Source organism: Ctenocephalides felis, unplaced genomic scaffold (assembly GCF_003426905.1).
Source record: "Ctenocephalides felis isolate EL2017-DRISC unplaced genomic scaffold, ASM342690v1 CF-g0.4_SCAFFOLD_01886, whole genome shotgun sequence".
Lineage (NCBI taxonomy): Eukaryota > Metazoa > Arthropoda > Insecta > Siphonaptera > Pulicidae > Ctenocephalides > Ctenocephalides felis.
In genome coordinates, this window is record NW_020538040.1 from 85182378 (window position 1) to 85201955 (window position 19578).

Genomic DNA, 19578 nt, shown 5'->3' on the forward strand with positions numbered 1-19578 from the left:
TTTCAAGTATACAAGCAAGTATCAGAATTTTAGCTCAAATCCTGGCCATTTTCGATATTTAAAAAAAATTGTAAAGTAAAAAAAAATTGTTATGACATTTTGAGACCAAAGAATTTTTTTTGCCTTCCCCAAAAACTATTTCTTCACATTGTCGACACAAGCAAGATGTTCTAATCAGATCATTCTAATCAGATGATCTGTTCTCTCAATAACTGCTATTTTATGCACTTTTTGCTTCATATCTCCGAAATAACTGAACCTACTTTTGCAAGAAACTAACCAGCACTTCTCCGCGTCAATACAAATTGAATTTTTTTTAAATCATTTTTATCGAATGCTCCGTTTTCGAAAACTCGAATTTTCAGCACATTTTTTTGCTTCGTATCTTCCAACCGTTTTCTGGGGTATGCCAAAATGTTCAGACACCTTTGAAACGTAAAGATATGCAAAAAAAAATATTTTCGATTTTTGGGCGTTTACTATAACTTACCGCACACGAAGTTAAAAAAAATAATAACTATAAATAATTTTATTGATTTTAATTCAAATACTCAATATTAATAGCAAGAAAATTACTCACACATCACCATTCTCACTTTCAGCATTATTTTCAGAGCTTGTTCCAGATGTGTCTTGAGGGCTGTGGTGCTTGCTACAGTTACCCAAGCTTCCACAGGTTTCACAGCTATCATAGCTTTCACTGCTATCAAAGGCATTGGCATCTTCACGATCTTGTTCAAAAGATGAATCCACTACAATGGGAGTGGACTGAAATTGATAAAATAACAATGGAAAGTGTGCTAACACATAGCATATGATTAACTATTGGAGTTGCACACAATAAAATTTTAAACGATTTCTTATAGTTTCAATAATTTAAATGCTGATTGCAAAAAAGCGTAGTTTCAAAATGAACTTCTAGTGAATTATGATTAGCTAAGTGGTGCTTTTAAATTTCAATCAAAATCCAAAACCGTATTTCATATATATATATATATATATATATATATATATATATATATATATATATATATATATACGAGGTGTGTTCAAAAAGTACCCGGAATTACTAATAATTAAATTTCGCGGGTCTGGAGTGTCTGATTGTCAAAAAATTTTTTTTTATTGTGTTGGTATACATGCCCCTAAAGTATGATGAAATTTTCAGCTATATTCACTGTTTACTTTGTCTGTGGTAGTCGTTAAGGTTCGACGTGTTTTTCTGAGCTCGGCGATTTTTACAATGGAAGAATTGAAAAGTCAAAGAATTTGTATTAAATTTTGCGTAAAAAATGAAATAAAGTGTTGCAAAGTGCAAAAATTCACCAGATATGGCTCCGTGTGACTTTTTCCTATTCCCAAAGTTGAAGAGACCCATGAAAGGACGGCGGTTTTCCTCGATTGAAGAAAATCGCTGAGAGTGCTCAAGGACATATCAAAAAGTGAATATCAAGGGTGCTTCGAAAATTGGAAAAAACGCTGGCATAAGTGTATTATATCTGGGGGGGACTACTTTGAAGGGGACCACATTAATGTAGACGAATAAATAAATATTTTTTTGAAAAAACGAAAATTCCGGGTACTTTTTGAACAGACCTCGTATATATATATATATATATATATATATATATATATTGTTTATATAATATAATTATCAACATTAATATAACAATGAAGTGGAGAACTAACCTCGTTCGGGTAATTAGCACGTGCAGTTTCCTCGTCGCTAGAATCAGTTAAAAAATCCAATTGAAGATCAGGCGCCGAAAGAAATATAGCCTCTTGGGGATTCTCGAATTCAAAAGGCGTGCTCTCTGTATCGTATTGTGCGTCAGTGTCTGGGGTTGCATCGGAAACTTCAACCCAGTTCTTCTCAATTAGAATTATAGTTATTATAAATATTTTTCATATATATATATATATATATATATATATACTAGCTGACCCGGCAAACGTTGTTTTGCTAAATAAGGTATATTCTAAACCATTTCTAGAGAATCAAAAATATTAATACTTTAAGTGCATAAGGATGTTTGAATGCTATATACAATGAAGTATCATAAAAACATTAAACCCCATTAGTTTGTCTATATTTTGTCAATACAATCAAACTGCAAGTTTAATTCACTTCCTATAGAAAACATCGTATAATTCAATCCGAGTCTTTTTTGGTCTTTCGGCTTACTAATTACGTTTCAAGTTTTTCATATTCTTTTTGGATTCTGGATTTTGTGTATAATTGTAAATAATACTACTGAGCTTATACAAAATTTTCAAATTTTTGCAAGAAGAGATAGAAAATAAATATTTAAAATTCAAAAAAGTATTTCTTTTTTTACCTGCTTTTTGAAAAGTTTCAAGTAACATTCGGCGAAAAAAAGTAAATTTAATATAAAGTATATATGTAGAGCAGGGCGAGGCACAAAGGTCCAATTTGACTTTGAGCAAATGTAAACTATATTGTGAAAACCATAACAATTATATCACAGCAAATAACACATATCAAGCGAACAATTATCTGAGTTCAGTAAACTGTCTTCTACTTCATCATTGTAGAAATGTGCCTTTTTGATGTCTTTCAAAAATTTGGTATCTAGACCTTTTTACCCTGTAGGCGGGGTAACTTGGAACGGGCAGGTGGCAAACAGATTTAAAGCCTTATTATAGTTTTAAAGGTATTTTACAAAATAATTACATTTTTAACTAATGCTTAAAAACTACCAACGGAAGAAAATACTTTTATTATGGGTTCTCAAAGATTACCGTTTATCTCCCCCATTTCAAAGATTACCGTTTTCAAATCAAGCTTGTAGCTGGCTATAAATCTTTTTTTCTCTACTTTCAAATATTGTTGTTAAACAATGCTTAACTTTACTGATTTTTGACAAATCGGTGGTTGGCCTTTTTAACCCCGGACCTTCATATATTACTATCTATTCTGCGATAAATTCTGGAAAATTATAACTGGAAAAATGTTATTCGACAAAAGGTCCATTTGATCGATACCAAATTTAGGTTCTGAATTTAAATAACATAAATAAAAATAATATATAACCTAGAAAATGTTTTATAAATACCAATGAGCATGTATTTATACATAAGATCTTTCAGAGCACCGTGTTTGAGAAAAATATGCCAAAAATGCATTTTCATATTAACATATCAAAAAAGTTTATATTTTGAGTCTCTAGTAACACTTGGGGCCCGTTTACTAACGTTTTTGTATATAAATAAAACTACAAACAAAACTACTTACTACAAATTTATCACAAATAAATAATATTCGCGTAACACATCCTATTAAACGTAATTGAACATCATCTGTCAAAAGCGTTTGACATTTCACGAAATTGCCACCGTCCATTGTTCTATTTAAATTACGCTTCTACAAAAATTTTCAAATTATAAATGTAAAGTTTCTACGCGGATTTGAAATAATTTCTCACCTTTTGGACATTCTCTGGATTGGCACGAATTTTTCAAGACTAAGACTGGCCAAATCGATTCAGCCGTTTTCGAGTTTTATTCGGACATTTGAAAGAGAGCTCCATTTTTATATATAAGACTAGCTGACCCGGCAAACGTTGTTTTGCTAAGTAATGTATATTCTGATCAATTTCTAGAGATATTCGGATATTCAGATATTCCGGATATCCGAATATCCGAATATCCGAATATCCGAATATCCGAATATCCGAATATCCGAATATCCGAATATCCGAATATCCGAATATCCGAATCTCCGAATATCCGAATCTCGGAATATCCGAATCTCGGAATATCCGAATCTCGGAATATCCGAATCTCGAAATATCCGAATCTCGGAATATCCGAATATCCGAATATCCGAATACCCGAATATCCGAATATCTGAATAGCAGAAAGTTCTTTGAATCATTCAAATCGGGCACTTAGTTCTCTCAAGAACTGCCATTTTTTGTACATTTAGCTCTATCGGAATATCGGAGTATCGGAGTATAGGAATGTCGAAATATCTGAATATCCGAATATCCGGACATTCGATTATCCGGACATTCGATTATCCGGACATTCGATTATCCGGACATTCGATTATCCGGACATTCGTTTATCCGGACGTTCGATTATCCGGACGTTCGATTATCCGGACGTTCGATTATCCGGACGTTCGATTATCCGGACGTTCGATTATCCGGACGTTCGATTATCCGGACGTTCGGTTATCCGGACATTCGATTATCCGTACATTCGATTATCCGTACATTCGATTATCCGTACATTCGATTATCCGTACATTCGATTATCCGGACATTCGATTATCCGGACGTTCGATTATCCGGACGTTCGATTATCCGGACGTTCGATTATCCGGACGTTCGTTTATCCGGACGTTCGTTTATCCGGACGTTCGTTTATCCGGACGTTCGTTTATCCGGACGTTCGTTTATCCGGACGTTCGTTTATCCGGACGTTCGATTATCCGGACATTCGATTTATCCGGACGTTCGATTATCCGGACATTCGATTATCCGGACATTCGATTATCCGGACATTCGATTATCCGGACATTCGATTATCCGGACATTCGATTATCCGGACATTCGATTATCCGGACATTCGATTATCCGGACATTCGATTATCCGGACATTCGATTATCCGGACATTCGATTATCCGGACATTCGATTATCCGGACATTCGATTATCCGGACATTCGATTATCCGGACATTCGATTATCCGGACATTCGATTATCCGGACATTCGATTATCCGGACATTCGATTATCCGGACATTCGATTATCCGGACATTCGATTATCCGGACATTCGATTATCCGGACATTCGATTATCCGGACATTCGATTATCCGGACATTCGATTATCCGGACATTCGATTATCCGGACATTCGATTATCCGGACATTCGATTATCCGGACATTCGATTATCCGGACATTCGATTATCCGGACATTCGATTATCCGGACATTCGATTATCCGGACATTCGATTATCCGGACATTCGATTATCCGGACATTCGATTATCCGGACATTCGATTATCCGGACATTCGATTATCCGGACATTCGATTATCCGGACATTCGATTATCCGGACATTCGATTATCCGGACATTCGATTATCCGGACATTCGATTATCCGGACATTCGATTATCCGGACATTCGATTATCCGGACATTCGATTATCCGGACATTCGATTATCCGGACATTCGATTATCCGGACATTCGATTATCCGGACATTCGATTATCCGGACATTCGATTATCCGGACATTCGATTATCCGGACATTCGATTATCCGGACATTCGATTATCCGGACATTCGATTATCCGGACATTCGATTATCGGACATTCGATTATCCGGACATTCGATTATCCGGACATTCGATTATCCGGACATTCGATTATCCGGACATTCGATTATCCGGACATTCGATTATCCGGACATTCGATTATCCGGACATTCGATTATCCGGACATTCGATTATCCGGACATTCGATTATCCGGACATTCGATTATCCGGACATTCGATTATCCGGACATTCGATTATCCGGACATTCGATTATCCGGACATTCGATTATCCGGACATTCGATTATCCGGACATTCGATTATCCGGACATTCGATTATCCGGACATTCGATTATCCGGACATTCGATTATCCGGACATTCGATTATCCGGACATTCGATTATCCGGACATTCGATTATCCGGACATCGATTATCCGGACATTCGATTATCCGGACATTCGATTATCCGGACATTCGATTATCCGGACATTCGATTATCCGGACATTCGATTATCCGGACATTCGATTATCCGGACATTCGATTATCCGGACATTCGATTATCCGGACATTCGATTATCCGGACATTCGATTATCCGGACATTCGATTATCCGGACATTCGATTATCGGACATTCGATTATCCGGACATTCGATTATCCGGACATTCGATTATCCGGACATTCGATTATCCGGATGTTCGATTATCCGGGGATTCGATTATCCGGACGTTCGATTATCCGGACATTCGATTATCCGGACATTCGATTATCCGGACATTCGATTATCCGGACTTCGATTATCCGGACATTCGATTATCCGGACATTCGATATCCGGACGTTCGATTATCCGGACATTCGATTATCCGGACGTTCGATTATCCGGACGTTCGATTATCCGGACGTTCGATTATCCGGACGTTCGATTATCCGGACATTCGATTATCCGGAATTCGATTATCCGGACATTCGATTATCCGGACATTCGATTATCCGGACGTTCGATTATCCGGACGTTCGATTATCCGGACGTTCGATTATCCGGACGTTCGATTATCCGGACGTCGATTATCCGGACGTTCGATTATCCGGACGTTCGATTATCCGGACGTTCGATTATCCGGACATTCGATTATCCGGACATTCGATTATCCGGACATTCGATTATCCGGACATTCGATTATCCGGACATTCAATTATCCGGACATTCGATTATCCGGACATTCGATTATCCGGAATTCGATTATCCGGACTTTCGATATCCGGACTTTCGATTATCCGGACTTTCCGGACCCGAAAAAACTTCTAAAAGTTGGAAAAGTGTTGGTGACATCATCTTTTTGGATTTAATTTACATTTATGATATATATATAATTCCGGATAATCCGATTCCGGATAATCAAAAGTCCGGATGAACGAAAGTCCGGATAACCGAAAGTCCGGATGAACCGAAAGTCCGGATAACCGAAAGTCCGGATGACCGAAAGTCCGGATGACCGAAAGTCCGGATGAACCGAAGTCCGGATAACCGAAAGTCCGGATAACGAAAGTCCGGATAACCGAAAGTCCGGATAACCGAAAGTCGGATAAACGAAGGTCCGGATAAACGAAAAGTCCGGATAACCGAAAGTCCGGATAACCGAAAGTCCGGATAACCGAAAGTCCGGATAACCGAAAGTCCGGATAACCGAAAGTCCGGATAAACCGAAAGTCCGGATAATCGAAAGTCCGGATGAACGAAAGTCCGGATGACCGAAAGTCCGGATGACCGAAAGTCGGATAACAAAGTCCGGATGAATGAAAGTCCGGATAACCGAAAGTCCGGATAACCGAAAGTCCGGATAACCGAAAGTCCGGATAACCGAAAGTCCGGATACCGAAAGTCCGGATAACCGAAGGTCCGGATAATCGAAAAGTCCGGATAACCGAAAGTCCGGATAATCGAAAGTCCGGATACCGAAAGTCCGGATAACCGAAAGTCCGGCAGGATAACCGAAAGTCCGGATATTCGGATAAATAGAAAGTCCGCATATATTCGGATATTCGGATATTCGGATATTCAGATATTCAGATATTCAGATATTCAGATATTCAGATATTTCGACATTCCGATACTCCGATACTCCGATATTCCGATAGAGCTAAATGTACAAAAATGGCAGTTTGAGAGAACTAAGTGTCCGATTTGAATGATTCAAAGAACTTTCTGCTTGTTTTAACAAAACATTGCTTTTGGAAAAAAATTGTTTTAATCTTTTTTTTCAATTTTTTTTTGAAATTTTTAAGTTACGAAGTTTCAAGTAACATTCGATGAATTAACAAACAATTATCTGACTACGTTCAGTAAAATTGCCATCTACTTCATCATTGTAGAAATGTATTTTTTATGTCTTTCAAAAATTCGTTATCGGCACCTTTTTACCCTATAGGCGGGGTAACTTGGGAACGGTCAGGTGGCAAATACGTTTAAAACCTTATTTTAATTCAAAGGTATTTTACAAAATAATTACATTTTTAACTAATACTAAAAAACTACTAACGGAAGAAAATGCTTTTATTATGGATTTTCAAGATTACCGATATTTTGTCAATACATCAAATGGAAGTTTTATATACTTTCTATAGAAAACATGGTAAAATTCAATCCAAGTTTTTTTTTGTCTTTCGACTTATATTGTCGTAAATATTCGCGTAATAAAACCTTATTTTAATTCAAAGGTATTTTACAAAATAATTACATTTTTAACTAATACTAAAAAACTACTAACGGAAAGAAAATGCTTTTATTATGGATTTTCCAAATTACCGATATTTTGTCAATACAATCAAACTGGAAGTTTTATATACTTTCTATAGAAAACATGGTAAATTCATCCAATCCAAGTTTTTTTTTTGTCTTTCGACTTATATTGTCGTAAATATTCGCGTAAAACATCCTATTAAACGTAACTGAACATCATCTGTCAAAAGCGTTTGACATTTCACGAAATTGCCACCGTCCATTGTTCTATTTAAATTACGCTTCTACAAAAATTTTCAAATTATAAATGTAAAGTTTCTACGCGGATTTGAAATAATTTCTCACCTTTTGGACATTCTCTGGATTGGCACGAATTTTTCAAGACTAAGACTGGCCAAATCGATTCAGCCGTTTTCGAGTTTTATTCGGACATTTGAAAGAGAGCTCCATTTTTATATATAAGATATATATATATATATATATATATATATATAATATATATACAGTGGCGGCGCCAGACCATTCGTAGGCGTCGGCGAAATTCGTTTGCGAGGCCCCCCTTTATTTCCAACTAAAGTTGACTAGTGGTGCATGGCATCGTGCCTTAAGGCAAATTGCTGAAACTTTCTGTGCCGTAATTTAAATTCTTTAAAAAATTTGAAAACTGAAAAAAAAAGATTTTTCTTTATTTGAAATATTTTTATACTTTGAAATTTGTTGAACATTTCGAACCTTTTTTCAAAGCAATCACGCTGCGTTAGCTGCTTAGAGACGAAATATCGTACATTGGTACTGAACGCATAGTAATGTAAACAAAATTTGTACTTATTAATAAAATCTTTATCGATAATTTGACATGCATACGTCTAATGATAATTTTTTGTCCACCAAATGGCTTTGCTTTTACTTTTTTTTTATTGAATCTGCAAAACCGCAAGATTTGCCTTTCTAAAAATTTAACCCGTTCTTGATTTTGTTAATACAAATAAAGTTCTTTGAATCATTCAAATCGGACGTTCCATTTTCTTAAAGACTGAATTACCATTTTGGAACTTTTTGCTCCGTATCTTCGAAACGGTTGGTCCTGCCTTTGCCAAAAACTAATCACCACGTCTTCCCACCAATACAAATCAAATGTTTTCTGAACTTTTCAAATTGGTTGATCCGTGTTCACGAAATCGTCGACGAAAATTTGTATCCGTGCATATATACATACATACACACACACATACATGAATTTTTCTTAAGGTATACCAAAATATTATAAACCTTCGTAACGAAAAGATTTTCATTATCGATTTTTTGCGATTACTATAACTTACCCTACGGGAAGTTAAAATAAACAAACTCTTCGGCAAAAATAATTCGTTCTTCAGATATTAGAAAAACATTGAAATTAAATAATTATTCCGAAGAAGTTTCTTGTTTGCCAAATCATTCGATTAGCTTTTTTATGAATTCTCGACCGTTCAAGTTATTCGGAATCAAAATGATTGGAAACCACCAGCCTAATCAATAGCGTATTACATAAAATTTTGCAATCTACAATTGATAAATTAGAAAAATCTACAATCATAATGATTTGTGTGCACAAATCCGCACACAGAACATACACATGGCATTACCTGAAAGCTCAGACCATTATTCCACAATTTAATGAATTTTTATAATTAATTACTTATCGTAGTTTCATAAAATTTGTTAGTTTAGACTATAATTGTTATGACTATAGGAAATTTTTCTTTTAAATTTTTTTTTTACCAATTCCTTAGCCCTTATGAAAGAAAAAAACGGCGCGGCCGTTCCTCTCTACGGAATTCTAATCAGCACGATTTCCAACTGAAAACTTTCGAACAGTTTTTGAATTTCCAAAATTGGTTCAGGAATGTCGAAATGTCGGATTTTTTAAGAATCTTTAATTTTTTGTCGACAATATCGGAGCGGATCACCCGATTTAAATGATTCAAAAAACATTCGATTCGTGTTGATAAATTGGCAAAGGCAGGTCCAGCGGTTTCGGAGATGCAAAAAAAGTGTAAAGGTTATCAATGCAGTCTTCAAAGAACTGACCATCTGATTAAAATGATTCAAAAATATATGCTTGTGTTGACGGTGGTGAAACGATGATTAGTTTCAAATTAACAGTATTTATATATTATTTATTTCAAAATATAAAACGATTGTTATATATCTCATTGATCAATTCTTACTGATCATTGATTAATTTTATTCCTCGAATATTTAATTACTGTTTGGATACATTATGATACCTACTCATAAGAATTCCCAAAAGGAATAATGACTTACATTTTCTTCGCATAAGAAACAATCAAACAAATATAAACAATCAGAGAATTAGCCTTCTCGCGCGAAGTTGTTTAGATTTAATAATCTATAGTGTTGACAGACGATATTAGATAGTGTCCATTAGAGATAAGAGAGTAAAATGATAGTGCCCGTAAACCATTAATTATTTTCTTTACTTGCTCATCAGTATGAAAAAAAAAACTAAATAAAAATTAAAAACGAAATTTTAAACAATTAAAAATTTTTCGGGGCCACTTGCGAGGCCGCCGCCGACACCGACACTGCCGACGCCTAGCTCCGCTACTGTATATATATATTGTATATATATATATATATATATATATATACACCTAAGTCTGTTTTTACACGGTCTTTTTGTACACGGTTTTGATATAACACGGTTTGAAAATTGAATATTTTTAATTTTTTTACACGATTTTATTCCATTTAGCACGATTTGAAATTTTATGTACTTAAATTTTTTTGTCAAATTTAATTTTGCGAAGTATGTTCATATCACAAAAAGTACTTATGAAAGAAAAACGTCTGAAACCATCGATAGTATCGATAGTTTGCGAACACTAGCTTAAAGATTTAAGTGAATTTCCCTTAGCGCGTACAAACAATTTTACTGATCAAAGCAAATGTGAATAGCACTAATTTAGGGGAATTATTATTAAAATAAACATGATTCTTGTTCTTGAAAATTCTTGTTTTTCACTAATTTTAATAGTTTTAGAGAGTAGGAACAAATCACCCATTTTTGTATAAGACCAATGTCTTTTTTTACACGGCTTCTTCTGGAACCAATCTCCGTGTAAAAACAGACTTAGGTGTATATATATATATATATATATATATATATATATATATATATGAATATTTATTCAGGGTGTCCCAGAACTCAACATCTAGCCGAAAGAAGGCGATAGTATTGACCGTAAGGGTCCTGAAAAAAAATATGAGCTTTGGTGAATTTGTGATCATTTTTTTGCGTATTATAGTCGATTTTTATTACTTTATATTCATTTAAACTTTGGAACTGCAATCGTAAATAATATTTCTAAGACCACAGTCAAAAATACTAACACAATTGTCCCAATTTTGCCCAGTAATAGGACTTTTTGCTGAACTATATAAATTTAAACTTTTAAAATCGATCGACTTTCAGAAACCTTCCTTTTAAAAAAAAAATGTACTAAAGCTGTGTTGGCAAGTTTCATCAAAAGTTGGCATATTTAATTAGGATTGTAAAATGGTAAAATAAAACGAGTAAAAAAACCGAAAGAAAGTCCCATAATTGCAAATGCACTCAAATGTTTTTGTTTCAAATAACTCTTGATAGATTCATAATTTTTACTGTAAAATGATGAGAGATAGTAGATAAGCTAAACAAATACTGACACCACTTTTACGAAAATCAACAAAAATAAGTAGAGTTAGTGAGTGAAACAAATACTGACACCACTGTTATCAAAATCAACAAAAATAAGTAGAGTTAATAAAATAATGTCTAATCTTGACTAAGTTTAATTTAGGTTTATTGAAATAAAAGTTAGAAAAATGTCATTTTGTATTATAATAAATGTTCAAATTGTTTCCTATCTGCGTCAACACATGCCCTATATCTTCTTAATAAAAATTTGTTTGTTAATTGAAAAGTTTTCGAAAAAGTTATAAAAATTAACCAGAATAACCTAATTTTTTTTAATAATTTTTATCAGGACAGTTACGATTAATACAATCACCCTGTTTCGGATTGACGTTAAGTTTTGAGACCTCCTCTATGACTAGGGCTTCCAATACCGTACAAAAATCTGAATACCGGTATTCGATATTTGAAAAATGAAATTCCGGGATCCCGGTTTTAATACCGGTATTGTCGATGAAAAATTAAATAGTTATATTTTTACTTACTTCAGTTGTTATATTGACATATTAACAAATAATATATGAAATCTAACAAATATTGTCCTGAAATTAGTACGTATTATTTATTTATTACATAAGGAGTAGAAGTAGATAGAAACAACAAACGTGTCAGTAAAAAATATATATTTTTCTATGTTACATTTTACATTCTACATTTATAATGAGAATTTTTATTTAATTTAATATATACTTAAGAAAAGAATAAATTATAATTCATGGCTAACGTTTTGCTTAATAAAATATGCTCTTAAGAAACATAAACAATGAATTGTTTGATCATCAAGCGAGGACCGAATTTTATTACAAATATAACTAGCCGCCGAAAAAGCTCTTTCCGATTCTACACTTGTTGGTACAATTGTAGTTAAGAAATTATACATATTTTGTAGGTTCGTTCTTTTTATTCCTGTTTTTTTTTTCAAAAAAAGTAATTTCATCTTTTATTTTTTGTTCTAGACTTGGAGTTTTTTTTAGCACACACACGGGTGAAGTATTTATTTTAAATTTTTTAATTACACACTAACTTAATTAACTTTGGTTTATATACTCTCTTATAAATATTATAAGTTCAAATTAAACACAATATTCACACAATATTAAACACACTATTCTTCTTATAAACATTTATTTTTCCGCAACTTTGAGATGTTCACACGAAATTTACACAACTGCCTACTTAAAGTTACATTGCGGCTTTATATAACATTTTATTTAGTTTAAGGGAATTCCCTTGATTTTGAATATGATCAATAGAATTTCTTTATATGTGTGAGTGCAAGTCAAGTTATTACCCGTTCGGATTTCTCGGGAATTACTGCGATGTGTGCAATTCATCGATAAAAGATTATTACAATGTTGACTATTCTTATGTTGAATGCAATACAATGCTGGCTGTCACACAAATATATAAACAATCGCTTTATCTTACCGACACCGCTTCTTTGTCAAGCTGAGTCGGCAATACACAATACATAGTTTGGAAACTAAAACTTGATATGTGTTTTGCGTAAGTTGAATTTTTGATAGAATACTGGTAATACCGTAATACCGGTATTATTTGCATCAATACCGGTATTGAATACCGGACAAAAATCGTCCGGGATCCCGGTATTCGGGATTACGGAATCCCGGTATTGTAAGCCCTATCTATGACTATATATATATTATATATATATATATATATATATATATATATATATATATACATTGAGCCCTTAATTTCCTCTAAAAACCCGTCGACTTGCTGGGAATAGTTTTAGAAAATGTGCTTGTTTGTTAAAGGTAATATAAATGAATGCGTGTAAGCATGCATATACTGTCATAGTATAGAAATTCACATATATAAAAAAGAGATATCAAAAACAAATAGTCACTCACCCCATTATTTCTTGAAGTATGACCACTTGGACCTGGAGCATTAAATTTTCACTTGATATTACAGCAGAATTGGCATCCTGTGTAAGGTTTGCCATACAACGCTGGGCGTTGCCATAGACCTAAAGTGTTATAAATTCATGAACAATGTTATGTAAATAAAATTTCGCGTTACTTGAAACGAGATTAATTTAAAATGCGTAAAATATAGTTATACATGCAATGCATTATTTAATTCTTATGAGTATAATGCCAAAATTTGTAATATAATTTGATTGTTAAACATCATATTCTTTAGATATTTCTACTTATTGTGTATCAATGAATATGAGGGTCTTTATATGTTCTTCATAACGCTTCCTATTATGTTTCAAACTGATAATTTTAGTGGTATAATATTTCAAGATTTGTTCAAAGACATTTCACATTTCATGCCAAATGAATTATAAGCCACCTAATTTGCACTTACATATGTATTTAGACTAGTATCTGTATCTGATTCATCATCCGATATGCATATAGGCTCATCATTAAAAGATGAAACTGATTCAGAAGCATTGCTATTACTTAACAGTGGTAATGATTCCCTAGCCTGAGCAGATAATTGTAACTGAATTCGTGCATTGGTCAACTGCAGTTGCGGCACTTGTTTCTCTTATCGACTGAGTCTAAAATCAGTGCGGGTATAATTTGATTTTGTATTTGTATTCTTTCAAAATGTGGTGCTGAATCAGGTTGTACAGTGTAGGCATTTATACGATGATGACAGTTTCGACATAAGGACGCATCGCGCCATTCTAATGATGATGGATGCGCACGTACTTCAGTACTAGACGGAGCAGATGTTATATTAGTATTTCTCTGACCATTCTGAGAATTGCTACGAAGACGTTTTCCTGTTTCTTGATTATCGACAAAGTATTCATGGTCGAATCTTTCCGGTGAAATCAAATTAATGTTTGATGGCACAGAATGATTGGAAGTGTAACTACATGATGGTGTTGGCTCATTAATCACGTGGTCAGTAAGTATATTATCATTGAAAAAATCAGCATCAGATGCATTGGTATTGTTAAAATTATTACTAGCGATACTATATTCTGATGGATTTTGACAATCGCCAGGAGTAGAAACAAACATGTTTCCACTTTGAGAGGAGTTTATTTTTCTTTTACGATTGTTGTTCTTGCATGTTTCAATAAACTTTTTTTAACATTTTTCTTGTTCCTCCCCATCTTAACATGTTTTGGAGCTGGATCATCTGTAGCCTTCATCACACACTCCTAAATGATAAATTATTCACATAATTAAAAGTTCACATGAAATAAGTTATTTTCTTTTTTCAAAGACGCGATAAATGATAAAATAATAAATTATTGTCTTTAAAATTTAGACAATAACAATAAATGAAAGTGAACGAAGTTTCATGTTTGAATGTTTTACTCTTTATTTTATTAATTCAATTGTGATTTAACTGTAATAATACTTTTATAAAAGGCTATAAGAATAAATCACGTACCTCAATCATTTCATTCAAATCTTGTGTCTCAATGTTACGTGGAGCAATTGGACCTTGAGGTCGGTTTCCTAACATTTGACTATTCATTGGTAAATATATATACGTATTGCTGAAAATACAACAAATTAATCAACATTCTCATTCCTGCGCGAATTATCTTTTGTTCTTATGTTCTTAATAGCTTGATGATGCTTTACATGATTGATGCAATAAGAATGTTCTTACTGTGAATGTAAATTTTTAATATTTGTGCATTTTACACACACACACACACATTACATATTATATATATATATATATATATATATATATGTGTGTGTGTGTGTGTGTGTGTGTGTGTTTTTAGCTAATAAAAAATTAATAAAAAAAACTATGAAGGTTTAAACATTTGTAGCGAAAATTGTAAATGAATCCTAAAATTTATTACTTTTGTACCCAAAAGTTTGATCCTGCGGAGCATTTAGTGTTGATATATGTCACAACCCTTTGAACGCAGTAGCTTATTATATTGTTTTCAAACATATATCAGCGATATTAAGGGATAATATCAGATATTCGATAATGATATTTACAAGTGGTTTCTGCGTACATTTATTGTCCAACAGCATGAGAAGAACAGCAAGTCTGTGCATAAAGCAATATGCTATATTTATTGCCCAATAATCTCGAAGTCATCGGTTTCATAGCCTGAAAAAAAAAATAATATTAACCCCTTAACTTAAAATGACGAGCAGAGCCCGCGTGCGATTGCTAGGCCAAAATTAAATGTTACGGGCACAGCCCGCGTACGATATTCGGGCCAGAAGCAAATATTACGCATTACGGGCATGTCCCGGTATGGTGAACGCAAGTATTATAAAATATTTATTTATACGAAACTATAAAACTCAAAATTATTTTTATTTTTGTGATGAACCGTACAGTATGAGAGAAAATAGTCACAAACGCCGCGCCAGCTTGAACAACTTTGGGCCGACATTTTCGAATCTAAATCGTAAGTTAAGGTTCTCATATTTGTTCCGGTTCGGTTCGAGAATGAAAGAAACAAAAATCATTACAAAACCCATTTTGTGCATATATATATATATATATATATATATATATATATATATATTGATTGTTTCTTTTCCGAACAGTAAATCCAATAATAAAAAACAATTTGTTTTTTTGAAGATGTTTAATACGACGTTTCGGAACTAGGTACGTTCCATCATCAGGTTTATTCTGTCAAATACAATGTTTTTTAAAAAAATATTGATTAACAATAATTAACGATGGTCAATACAGATTAATTAGAAAAAAAAATTTATAAAGGAATGGATTATGTACCGGGGTAAAGAGTAATAAGACTTAACTAAAAAAGGTTTTATATAAAATTGAGAAGCAAAAATTATTTACCTGTAATAATTTATATATCCATATCACTAATATTTTTTTTTGTTAAAAACACTCGATTTTTTTGGAAGATATTTTTAGATGTTACGACTACACAAGACTTAAACACACTGATATGGATTTCTGTCTGCCAGATGTAAAGACAATGCACGGAATTCTTGGCAAAAATGATTTTTTATGGCTCTTGTTTGGTAATTTACGAAAAAGAGGAAATATTGCTTTAGTAAATGTTGAGAAATATTATGTATATATATATATACATACATGCACATGTATATGCACACCTACATACTCATACATACATATGCACATATCTATATATCAATGTATCCACAATTATATACATGAACATATATGCAAGTGCATGTATATAGTGTACACACAAAAACATACACATAAGCACATATATGGATGTACATATATTATTACATATATACATGTATATATATACATACTCAAAAATTATTAGGATTAATTATTTTTAATCAGGTTTAAAAAATTTAAATATGAGTCATGAATGATATTGTGGTCTGATCTTTTATTAACACTATTTGACGAATTCAAAAAGATTAAACTGCTTTCAGAAAAAAGTCTTTTAAAAGTACAATCCTCTCTATATAAAATATTGGGTTCAAAGGTGAAATTATGTGAGTTTTCGATGGAATGCTGGACAAGAGTACTTTGGAAATTTCGGCTTTTATGATGAGTGACGCTTAATTCGTGTTGTCTCATTCTCTTATGAATGTACTGTGATGTTTGGCCAATGTATTGTTTTTGACAATGTATGTATGAGTATGTAGGTGTGCATATACATGTGCATGTATGTATATATATATATATATACATAATATTTCTCAACATTTACTAAAGCAATATTTCCTCTTTTTTCGTAAATTACCAAACAAGAGCCATAAAAAATCATTTTTGCCAAGAATTCCGTGCATTGTCCTTTACATCTGGCAGACAGAAATCCATATCAGTGTGTTTAAGTCTTGTGTAGTCGTAACATCTAAAAATATCTTCCAAAAAAATCGAGTGTTTTTAACAAAAAAAAAAATATTAGTGATATGGATATATAAATTATTACAGGTAAATAATTTTTGCTTCTCAATTTTATATAAAACCTTTTTTAGTTAAGTCTTATTACTCTTTACCCCGGTACATAATCCATTCCTTTATAAATTTTTTTTTTTCTAATTAATCTGTATTGACCATCGTTAATTATTGTTAATCAATATTTTTTTAAAAAACATTGTATTTGACAGAATAAACCTGATGATGGAACGTACCTAGTTCCGAAACGTCGTATTAAACATCTTCAAAAAAACAAATTGTTTTTTATTATTGGATTTACTGTTCGGAAAAGAAACAATCAATATTTGAAAAAATCCAGGACTTATCTATTGAATATATATATATATATATATATATATATATATATATATATATATGCGTGTGTATGTTTATTACAATAATTGGAACGTTTAATAAAAAATTAGTTAAATTATAAAGTACAAATAGTATATCAAACAACACTGCATAAATATTTTTAACAGCTTTAACATTAAAACACTAATGGTTTTTATAAAATATTCCAAATAGGATTATGTTCAAGATGTTGTAGTTGAATATTCCTTGTTTTGTTGTCATCCGCTGAACGATGAGACTTTAACCAAGATTAAATAATTATTGTGGTAGGCCATTCATTTTTATAAAAAACATTTGCTAAATTTTTAATTAATATTCTATTTCTTTGTTCATTTAAAATAATATTCATATTACTGAATCATCGCTCACACTCTGCCGAACTCCAAGGCACAATATTTCTGTATCGAATTAGGATTTCTATATCTTTAGCCTCCAGTATTAATATAATCTCTGAACGCATTGACCAATCGGTTATATCTAATACTCACTTATGAAATCGCATTTTCTGTATGTAGCGATTTTTTCAAAATTCTTTTGACGAAACGACGTTCCGGCTCGATAACACACCACTGTATATAATAATAAATGGTAGTCTGCTCGAAGGCAGGTCCATGATGCGAGAGCCACCACAAATAACTGATTCGTCTATCATTCCCATTACCACTATTTCCCTCCCCTTCTTTTATTCCGTGTATTTTCCTTTCCAAACTTCTGCTTCCATGCTTCTTGATCCTGTGCTTCGGCTTTCAGTTCCCTGTATTTTCTCTTCTCGCGTAAGTCGTCAATCGTCTGCATTCTTCTTCTTCCCATTCCTTTTTATGCAGAAGGGGTTCGATCCAGTTTGCTTTTCTTCTCAGGATTGTTCTCAGTAGAGTCCTTTCTTCGCAAACTCTGCTCAGGACTTCTTCATTTGTTATCTACTCTGTCCACTTTATTTTCTCCAATCGCCATCAGCACCACATTTCAGAACTCTCGAGGTAGTTCTTATCGGCCTTTGTTAGAGTCCATGTCTCTAATCCGTACAGAGCTATGGATATATATATATATATATATATATATATATATATATATAATCATATAAAATTGAATAAACAGCAAATTGAATTGAATAAGCAAATAAAATATTAGTAGCAGTTACAAATAATTTGTTTTTACAGGGTTTTTCGTATCACGATTAATAAAATTGATAAAAAAAATACTCTTGTAGATTTCGGCAAATTTATGACATGTTAAATTCACATCATTATGCTATTTTGTTTAGGATTGACATTGTCAACAATATAATCAAGTAAATAAAAACGAATCGATCGGACGAAACAAAATATTTTTAACGCAATTTTTTTTTACTTTTTTATAGACATTTTTTTTAATACAAAATGAATTTTTTTACTATATTTTTAACGTGGCTTTTATTAAACCCCGCATACACAGAAAACAATGAAACAACAGAAACTGTGAATAAATACAGACTTGAAATACCACAATCAAGAAGAAATCATCTACCAAATTGGGTTATACCGCAAGATATACATTCGAACTACGATATTAGCGATTGGGTGAGCAAACTATACTTGCAACAATGTGCTATAGTGGAAATT

At 32.7% G+C, this 19578-nt stretch overlaps 1 protein-coding gene and 1 long non-coding RNA gene across 2 annotated transcripts in view; both read right to left on the bottom strand.

Annotated features, from left to right (window-relative positions):
* The window catches only part of LOC113376684, an 85527-nt gene that overhangs the window by 5110 nt on the left and 60839 nt on the right, over nucleotides 1–19578 (bottom strand). The window contains exons 12-13 of the mRNA XM_026616695.1: nucleotides 1690–1869; nucleotides 581–768 (exon numbers count right to left, since the gene is read on the bottom strand). Coding sequence (XP_026472480.1) covers nucleotides 581–768; nucleotides 1690–1869 — 368 coding nt within the window. The remainder of the gene's footprint in view (nucleotides 1–580; nucleotides 769–1689; nucleotides 1870–19578) is intronic.
* LOC113376688 lies at nucleotides 14854–15838 on the bottom strand. Its single transcript, XR_003367052.1, has 3 exons — nucleotides 15747–15838; nucleotides 15158–15266; nucleotides 14854–14921 (listed from the first exon to the last, which is right to left on the bottom strand). It is a non-coding gene; the product is annotated as an uncharacterized LOC113376688 (long non-coding RNA).